The 10363-nt window shown below is 45.3% G+C and overlaps 1 protein-coding gene across 1 annotated transcript; it reads right to left on the bottom strand.

The window, feature by feature from the left end:
• Positions 1 to 5535: 5535 nt before the first annotated feature.
• Positions 5536 to 7146, bottom strand: LOC123089777 (uncharacterized). Its single transcript, XM_044511388.1, has one exon. It carries the CDS (start codon positions 7056 to 7058, stop codon positions 6603 to 6605), a length of 456 nt encoding a protein of 151 aa, XP_044367323.1. The 5' UTR covers positions 7059 to 7146; the 3' UTR covers positions 5536 to 6602.
• Between the last annotated feature and the right edge of the window lie 3217 nt (positions 7147 to 10363).

Below are 10363 nucleotides of genomic sequence, written 5' to 3' on the forward strand. Positions count from 1 at the left end.
TACCAAACCAGATGTGTGCCTTGTCATAAGTTTGGCAGGGAGGTACCAAAGTAATTCAGGAGTGGATCACCGGACAACGGTCAAGAATATCCTGAAGTACCTAAAAAGGACTTCGGATATGTTTCTTTTTTATGGAGGTGACGAGGAGCTCATCGTAAAGGGTTACGTTGATGCTAGCTTCGACACAGATACAGATGACTCTAAGTCACAAACCAGATAAGTATTTATATTGAATGGTGGAGCTGTCAGTTGGTGCAGTTCTAAGCAGAGCATCGTGGCAGGATCTATATGTGAAGCGGAGTACATAGCTGCTTTGGAAGCAACGCATGAAGGAGTCTGGATGAAGGAGTTCATATCCGATCTAGGTGTGATACCCAGTGCATCGGGTCCAATGACAATTTTTTGTGACAACACTGGAGCAATTGCTTTAGCAAAGGAGTCCAGGTTTCACAAGAGAACCAAACACAACAAGCGACGCTTCAACTCCATTCGTGAAAAAGTCAAAGGATGGAGACATAGAAATTTGTAAAGTACATACGGATCTGAATGCGGCAGGCCCGTTGACTAAACCTCTTCCATGGGAAAAACATGATCAACACTTAGACTCTATGGGTGTTAGATTCATTACTATGTAATCTAGATTATTGACTCTAGTGAAAGTGGGAGATAGTTGGAAATATGCCCTGGAGGCAATAATAAAGTGGTTATTATCATATTTCCTTAATCATGATAAGGTTTATTATTCATGCTATAATTGTATTGATCAGAAACTTAAATGCATGTGTGAATACATAAGCAAATACCAAGTCCCTAGTAAGCCTCTACTAGACTACCTCGTTGATAAAAAGATGGTTAAGGTTTTCTGACCATAGACATGAGTTGTCGTTTGATAACGGGATCATGTCATTAGGAGAATGATATGATGGACAAGACTCATCCATTAGCATAGCATATGATCGTTCAGTTTATTGCAACTGCTTTCTTAATGTCAAATATATATTTCTTCGACCATGAGATCATGCAACTCTCAGACGCCGGAGGAATGCCTTGTGTGTATCAAACGTCACTTCATAACTGGGTGATCATAAAGGTGCTATACAGGTATCTTCGAAGGTGTTTGTTGAGTTGACATGGATCGAGATTGGGATTTGTCACTCCGTATGATGGAGAGGTATCTCTGGGCCCTCTCGGTAATACAACAACACAAGAAGCTTGCAACCAAAATGACTAATGAGTTAGTTACAAGATGGTGTATTACGGAACGAGTAAAGAGACTTGCCGGTAATGAGATTGAACTAGATATGGAGATACCGACAATCGAATCTCGGGTAAGTAACATATCGACGGACAAAGTGAATTATGTATGTTGTCATAAAGGTTTGGCCGACAAAGATCCTAACACAATATGTAGGAACCAATATGAGCATCCAGGTCCCGCTATTGGTTATTGACCAGAGAGCATCTCGGTCATGTCTACATATTTCTCAAACCCATAGGGTCCGCACGCTTAACGTTCGATGACGATTTTATATGAGTTATGTGATTTGGTGACCGAATGTCGTTTGCAGTCCCGGATGAGATCACAGACATGACGAGGAGCTCTGGAATGGTCCGAAGGTAAGATTGATATATAGGATGATAGTATTCGGTCTTCGAAAGAGTTTCGAAATACACAGGATAATTATCAGATCAGCGGAAGGGGTTCTGGAAGGTCACGGGGGTTGTCGGGCCTAACGGGCCAAAAGGAGGGAGCACACCAGCCCACAAGGGGGCCGATGCACCCACCTCCTGGTCGTTGGCCCTAGGAAAGGAAAGGGGAGGGGCTAGCCCCCTCCCGTCTTTCTTCTCACATGGAAGAAGAAAGGAGAGGCGCCCTAGGGGCCGTCGGCCCCCTTTCCTTCCCCCGCGTGCCAAGTAAGGAAGGGGGCGCACCTTGGCAGGCGCCCAAGGGCAGCCGCCGGTCCCCTTGGGGCGCGCCCTAGACTGCCTCCCCTCTCCCTCCACCTATATATATGAGAGGAGGGGAGGGGTGCCATACACCACGAATCCCCAGGCCGTGTGGCCGCGCCCCCTCTCCCTCTAGTTCCTCCTCCGCTCTAAATCTATTGTGGTTGGCGAAGCCCTGCGGAAACCGTTTCACCACCACTGTCACCACGCTATAGTGCTGCCGGAACTCATCTACTACTTCTCCCCTCTTGCTGGATCATGAAGACGAGGATGTCATCGAGGTGAACGTGTGCTGAACTCGGACGTGATGTACATTCGGTGCTTGATCGGAACGGATCGCGAAGGTGTACGACTACATCAACCGTGTTGATAAACGCTTCCATTTAGCGATCTACATGGATATGTAGATGCTCTCCCCCTCTCATAGGTATGCATCTTCATGGATAGATCTTGCGTATGCGTAGAATTTTTTTGTTTTCAATGCAACATTCCCCAACACTATCAAATTCAATCATATTCAACCACATCAAACATCAATGAACAATTCAAAAAAAATATGAACATGACTAGGGTTCATCTACTAGATGAAATAGGGTTCTATCATATTCAACCATATCAAACATCATATTACTCCTAACTAAACAAACTTAAAACAAGAAAAATCAAAATCTACTTGATGAAATAGGGTTCATCTTGTGTCGAATAATGCATCGAATCAAAAGGTTTTTCACTAAAACGAATTGGAGGGATTGAGAGAGCTTACTTTTCTTGTTTTGGAATCATCTCGATCCGCGAAAATGGTGGAGAAACAAAGAAGATTGGAGGGGGGAATGGAGGGGATGAGAGAGGCGCCTCCCTCTTTGTTCTTGCGGCCGCGCATAGGAGAAGATGGGGTCTCCACTGGTAGGGTTGCACAACCACCGCCAGGGTCCACGACGGTAGGGTGGATGGCAGGAGACGACTGCCATTTATTCGGGATGACGTGGATGAGTGGGCTACCGCCTAGAATTTGGGCGGTAGCCTGTATAACCCTACCGCCAGCGTCATCGGCGGTAGGAAAAAGGGTCAAATCACAAAACATTTTTAAACCGGGGTCAGATCCGGCTAAACTTTGCGCAAATGGTCAAAACACCAAAATCGGCTCCCGTAATCACCCGTAGGTCATGCGCCTGCAACTTGTCAAGCCGGTGACGAGGCTTAGCGGTTGGCACGTCGTGCACCGTAGGTACTATTTCCTCGTCTTCGGCAGCATGCTGGCACTGACACACCCCTTTGGCTCTCGTGTGTGTATATATCTGATATGAAAAAAAATTGTGAAAAGTCAAAGAATTATGAAACTTTTTGAGGAACAAAATTGTCCTTCTTGTACTCGTATAAATAGATTCACCAAGGATTTACTTTCATGGCATTCTAGGTTGACAATAACAAGTTATTATTCACACTTTTTGTCCAGGGAATTTTGTTTGTTTTGCCCTGATTTCGACGGGAGCTTTCTCTTGGTGAAACTTTATATATGAATACAACATAAGGTCAAGTTTTTTAAAAAAAAAGTTTCAATTTTTTAACTTTCTTCTGGACTTACTATTTTTTTTTCATATCAGGTGCATATACACCCGAGAGCCAAAGGGTATTTCCCATACCGGCATGCCCTACTTGTCAAAACAAACTGTGGAGTTAAGATTTTGAAAAAAAAAAGTAACAAGCCATGAAGGACTAGTTTCTAGTAGATACCAATAGGTGCTAGACTAGAAATTATGGCAGCCGAGTAAATGCCAGTTACCACCCAGGAAACATTGTCATCAAGGATGAAAAGGATCAAACAGTACTGCTAGTAAGGCCGGTGAGATTCGGTCAAGTATATAAAAAGTTAACCATGCACATGTACACCCTGCAATAGTACAATCACTGTTGGGCTGTAGAGGGTGCTGGGACAGGTCAAATATATGTGTGGGGCTTTGTATTGGACATGACTATGCAACATGCCCACATGCATTATCCAAATAGTTTCTATCTGACACCTCAAAATACTTAAAACTGGAAAATTATTTATGGAAATTCTCTTGGAGCAAAGTTTGACCGCTGTGCTTAATATTTTTTGAAATTTTGATTATGCTGATAATGACACCCTGATCTATTTACTGCGACCAACAAATTAAGCTACTCCCTCCATTTCTTTTTAGTCTGCATATAAGTTTGTTCAAAGTCAAACAAAAAATCAAGATTCACAATATGAAATCAATATTGTTAGATGCATCATGTAATTAATTTTCATACCATATATCTTTAGTATTGTAGACGTTGGTATTTTTTTCTACAAAGTTGGCCAAACTTTATAAAATTTCACTTTGATCAAATCTTATATGCAGACTAAAAAGAAACGGAGGGAGTACTAAATTGCCGCATTCGTGCTAAGTTTATGTGAAATTAGTCATCCTATATTCTCGCAAATAATAGTAGGGCATGAGATTATCAGCTAAAACAAGGTCAACTGTGCAACATAGGATTCTGATTTCTTTGCACCTCCATCTTTTTTTTTACATGACCTCCATCTAGTTTGTATCCTGAACAGTGCCGGAGCTATAAAAGAAAGGCCCTTCACAAAAAACTAGGAGTATCTCTTTTCAGGGTGAGGTTATGTGCTGCCCACTGCGAGTTCCACCAAGAGCACCTATTAGGCCGGCTTAGTAACCGTGCGCCATCTGACATCATTTTTGTTTTTCGTCCTTTCTTCCGTTTTTATTCACCTTTTTGTTTTTTCCTTTCCTTAAATTTTATTTTATATTTCAAAGTATTCTCTACAAAAGTATATACAGTACAAAAAATGTCCTTGGAAATTATCCAAATATATATATATATATACATTACAAAAATTATTTAAATAATTTAAAAAATGTTAATCATTCATTTTAAAATGTTAAAATATGTATAGAAAAATGTTAATCATGTACACAGAAAATGTTTGTCAGATTTATAAATGCCACACGTTTGAAAAAGTATGCATGACATTTAAAAAATTTATACAATGTACGAAAAATTGTCCTAATAAGAGAAGTATCTTTCATACAATCATAAAAATGTACGTTATATTTTAAATAATGTCCGCAAGTTTCAAAAAATGTTTTTGTCACATTTAAAGAAAAAGTGTCTACAATGTAAAAAAATGATTGCGTAATGCGAAAAAATGTTTCATACAGTTCAAAAAATGTATGTGACATTCAAAGAAAAACTGCAGCACTTAAAAATATATTCATGATATTAAGAAACTGTTTGTAGAATGCAAAAAAAAATTCCCGCAGGTTCAAAAAATGTTTATTTCCAATAAAAACTGTAGGTGACATTTTGAAAAATATTCACGTGTTTCCAAAAAAATCCATGGAAATTTCAAAGTGTTTATAGAATGTAAAAAAACATAATTGTGTAGTTTCAAAAAATTATTTATGCCATTAAAAACATGTTTCACGTATGCGCTAAAAATGTATATTGTGCAATGAGAAAAATTAGACATGTATTTGAAAAACAAAACCAATTAAAATTGACAAAATAATCAAAGAAAACAAAGGAAAAGCTAAAAGTATAACGGGGAATTAAAAATCGAAGAAAACCGTTGTAGAAAAACAATGGAAAAAAGAAAAACCTAGGAAAATCAGTGAACAAACGAAGAAAAAAGTAAAACGAGAAAAAGGGAAGAAAACCGAAGCACAGCGAGCGACCTAGGTTTTTGCGCATGACAAACCCTAATGAGCCCGCCCGATTCGCTCGCCCGTAGGCGATTCCTATTATATTTCTGCCGACACATAGCCCACGCGCTCTTTTAAGGGTGCGACTAGATGGCCGGCCCAATTTGCTGCCCCGGATTTGCTTAAAAAATAACCACCCACGGATTAGGTATTTCTTGGCCTTTTCCCGTTTTGTGCGTTTCTGGTTTTTCTATATTTTTATTTTTTATTTGTCTGGTTTTTCTGTTTTATTTTTTTGTTTGTTTTCCCTTTTCATATTATATTTTTATTATACTATAATATTTTTATTTTTCCTTTGTGATTTTTTCAACACTTTTTAAATTTGACTAACATTTTTAAAGATTTTTTAATACTTTTAAAAATTTCCAAACACTTTTGTTTATTGTATGGACATATTAAAATAAAGCAAACATTTCACAGTTATGCAGAATTATTGTTTCAAAATGCACGTTTTTCTTCAAATTACGTGAACACTTTTCAAATTGAGTGATTTTTAAAAACATTGCATGAAGATTTTCCGAAATGCATGGTTATTATTTTTAAATAGGCAAGCCGTTTCCAAAATTTGTGAAGATTTATAGAAATGCACGAAAATATACATAAAAGTTTTAATTTACCTACTTCATTTTTTAAAAGATAAAAGTGAAACAAAGATTACTAGAAGAATGCAGGAAAAATGGAAAGGAACTAACTTGCAGATCGTACTACAACAGATTACGTGTCAGAGTACCCGGAAACTATGAAACGATCACAATGTCTCAAACACACGTGAAAATATGAATATTGCGTCCCAAAAGAAAAAAAAATAAAGAATATTTGCACCTTACTCCTTGAAAAATTAGGCGAGTGCCAAAGCAAATGACATCTATATCTATGTACAATACATGAGTGGCCTGGCATATGCATTATGTCGTACCATCAGACGAGGTTTTGCAAGAGGTGCACAAGAGCATCCGTGTAGTTCTCCGCGAGCTTCACCAGCGTGCCGGCCACCGCATCCGCCGCGCCCTCCAGCGCCTCCGTCAGCGCTTTGGCCGCCTCCTCGCTGCCGTCCCGTGCTGCCTCCATGAGCTCCACAACCGTAGACGCGGCGAACTCCACCGTGCCGGCCACCGCGCTCCAGAGCGACTCGAGAAACGCCGAGACGACGGCCACCGCCACGTCCCAAACTAGGCCGAAGACGAACTCGACCGCCGCTTCGAGCACGCCCTTGGTCGCGTTGAGCGCCGCGTCTGCCGCCTGTCCCGGCAGCCTGACCAGGTCGACGGCGGCGACGGCGAGGAGGGCGAGGCCCCGGAAGAGCACTAGGGCGGCAAGCTCCAGGCAGGAGCCCAGAAGCCACAGAGCTAGTCTTACGAGCACGACGAGTGCCATGCATGCACTTACTAGTGGCACAAACAAATGTGGAGTGTCCCAAGTTTGGATTATTTGGTGGCCCTATGATGAGTACAATTTTTGTGTTGCTTGGAGTGCATGCCATGCAAGGAGAGGCGTCCAGGATGGGTGTTCCGTTCCTTGTAAGTTTTCTTTGAGAGCTTGGGTAGCCTTTTTATGAGGTGATGAGGTGGTGCCAACTCGTTGCTTCTAAGGTTTACTATGATCGTTGCTTGAATTTCGGTGCTTGAAATTCCATTTTCATGCGGTGCATGTGGTATAAGCTTTGAAAATCCCCAAAACTCCATAAACATGTGTGCTCTCACACATCGTTTTATTTAAACAGAGGCAAAAACTTTTGGAACATGATTGATCTCGAATACTTTGCACGGCAATGCTCCACATGAAGCCTCGTTATTTACCGTGGCATGAATAGTTGAGTGCAAAGAGTAGACATTGCAAAAAAATAAAATAAAAAATCCATGCGTTACTCTCGTTCCAGATTTGCCAGGAGATGAGCATTTGCAACGACATCAACGCTTTTATCCGATGGCCATGGTGTGTGACGGACGATCACCTTTAGCTAGAAGTTTGCAAGTTGGCCCAATCCTCCAAAGATGCGTACTCAAGGCGAAGCCAATATCACACCAAATACAGATTGAGAACCGGCAACAAAACATGAGGTGTGCAGCAGGCTCCGACACCCTATTGCACAACTTCAATAGCCCACAGTTTGGCAAACTCTGGCTATGAAGGCGGTTAGCTATACAACTTTTATTTTGAAAGATTAGCCACATGAAGAACTTGATTTTTGGGGACGAACAATTGTTCCAAACTGCTGATTTCATGACTGTCAGAGTGAGCCCCTCAAACTGGGCCTTGTACACAGATTTCGATGAGCAGGAGCCCGAGGCAATGAGCTTCCAAAGTATGGCATCCGGGAGACCGGGACTTCATTATTTAGGTGTACCTCATTAAGAAGATCCCAAAGGGAGAAAAACTCCATGATGTGCTTCACATCCAATCTTGCTGATATGTCAATCTTGTTGATCCATTCATCTCCCATAAGAGCTTCAATGATGTTTTGTTCTTAAGCTTGGACTAATTAAAAATTGAGGGAGCTATCTCTTTAGGCTTCCCCATTAAGTCATGGCACATGTCAAAATTTTGTCAACTTCCCGTCTCTAATTGTGATGGTAGTGCACTTGTAGAAATGATCCATGTCGACCATATCACACAGGGTTCCCATGCCAACCCACACCTTGGTCGGTTTTGTCTGTTCAAGCCACAACCACCTAAGATGGAGGGCCCTCACAATTTTTTTAATGCCAAGGATCCCCAACTCCCCCAAGTTTGTTGGGTGGCAAACAAGATCCATTTGACTTTGCATTGCCCTCTCGAATCCTTGTATGAACCAACCATAGAAAAGGCCTTAGAAGATTGATGATGGCTTTGGTCGTTCCCTTAGGGCATCTCCAGCCGTTCGGCCCCCCAGGGCGCCTAAATAGAGCGGCCTGGGAGCGTGCCGGCGCTAGTTCGGCCCCTGGAGGCGACCTAGCTCCCAGTCACGCCCCCAAGCGCCGGCCCCAGGATGCGGGAAATTTGAACTAGGTCGTTTCCGCTCATAAAAGACGCCACAAATCCGGCGATCGGACGTAGTCTGGCGTTACAAAAAACAGAGCGCCGCACGCCGCAAGTTCGCGTGCGCAACGAATCACTCGGCGGGGTCGGCTCCAGGCGTTGGCGGAGTCGGCGTGCGCGGGCTCGGCGGTGTCGGAGCTGCTTCGGTGCTGGGCTGTGTCGGCGCGGCCTCGGTACTGCTGGGCGGCGATGTAGAGGCGTCGTTCGGGCTTGGCATCCGTGTGGCCATGGGCGCGGGAGCTAGCGTCGTCGGCGTCGTCGGCGTTGCCGTCTGCATCTGGTTCAGGATGAGGCCGCGCTCCGCCATGTACCACGCCCTGAGCTGCTCGTCGTTGCTCTGGAGCATGTCCGCCCCGCCCATCAGAAAAGCCATGTGGGTGTTCCTCTTCTTCGCGGCGACGTTGGTCCGGAGCAGGTCGAGCTTGATGGCGTTGTTCGTCATCAGCGACGACCACCGCGCCTCGGTCTTCTCTTCACGTAGGACGGCCCGGGCCTGGGCGTCGGCGAGGCAATGCTCGATGGACTCCTGCACTCGCGTGGTTGCCGAGTCGGCGTTTTTCCCCTTCTTTGCCAATTTGTGACCGTCCGGCCGCCCCTCTGACGCGCCCGGAGTCGTCGCGTCCGGCTTGTATGTCTTCTTGGCCTTGTCGAGGGTACGTCGGACTTCCGCCCACTTCTCGCACTTGTCAATGCGCTTGTAGACGTGGAGGTACTTGAAGTCGGCGTCGAGGTTGTCGCGCCGATACATGGTGAACATGCGCAGCAACTGCGCGGAGGAACAAACAGTTGGCGGGCGGCGGGCGTAGATGACGAAGAGATGCGGGCGAACGGTGTGCGTACCTGATCCTCAACGCTGGCACCGCTCTCCGGGCGAGCCGCGACCTCCTCCACGATTCCATGTCATTTGTTGCACGCCCCCTGGATACGCCCCCAATGTTTCGCCATCGCCTTGGAGCCGCGCTGCATGTAGACGCCTTTGAAGTAGGGGTCGACGAGCTTCCGCTCGTCGAACTCGGCCTTGATGCGGTCCCAATACGTCTCGAAGCTCTGGTTCGTGCCGGTGGTCGGGTCGAGGTAGACAACTTTCCATGCTTCGGCGAGGCATTCCTCCTCCTTGGACGTCCACTTGATGCGCGGTTCGCCTGGCCTAGCCGCCCGCTTCTTCTTCTGGCGCCCCTTCGTCGGATCAGGAGCCGGCTCCTCCTCCTCCTCCTCCTTCTCCTCGTCCTCCTCCTCCTCCTCGGGTTCCTGCGCTTCGTGCGCGTCCTCGTTGTAGATGTAGCCGAGCTCGGCCTCCATGTCGCCGCTGAGATCCACTACCTCGTCCTGGGTGGTGAACCTGGGAGACGCGGCGGCCGCGGTCGATCCTGTCGCGATGATGTCGTCCATGTCGGCTCCTGTGTCGTCGGTGTCCCCGAGGTGCGAGAAGGGCAGCGGTCCACGGCGGACATGGGGCGTCGGTGTGGACGCGTAGGCGGGCGGCGAGTAGTTGTACGGAGGGTACTGCACGCCGACGAAGGCGGGCGAGGGTGTGCGCGTCGCGGGGTGGCCATGGAGGAAGGTCATGTTTGGGTTGAACCCACCGTGCGCGTCGCCGTCGGCGTAGCCGGGCGACGACGATCCCCATGGAGATCCGACGCCTTGCTGTCCCCAGGGCGCGTACT

This window comes from Triticum aestivum, chromosome 1A (assembly GCF_018294505.1).
Source record: "Triticum aestivum cultivar Chinese Spring chromosome 1A, IWGSC CS RefSeq v2.1, whole genome shotgun sequence".
Taxonomy (NCBI): Eukaryota; Viridiplantae; Streptophyta; class Magnoliopsida; order Poales; family Poaceae; genus Triticum; species Triticum aestivum.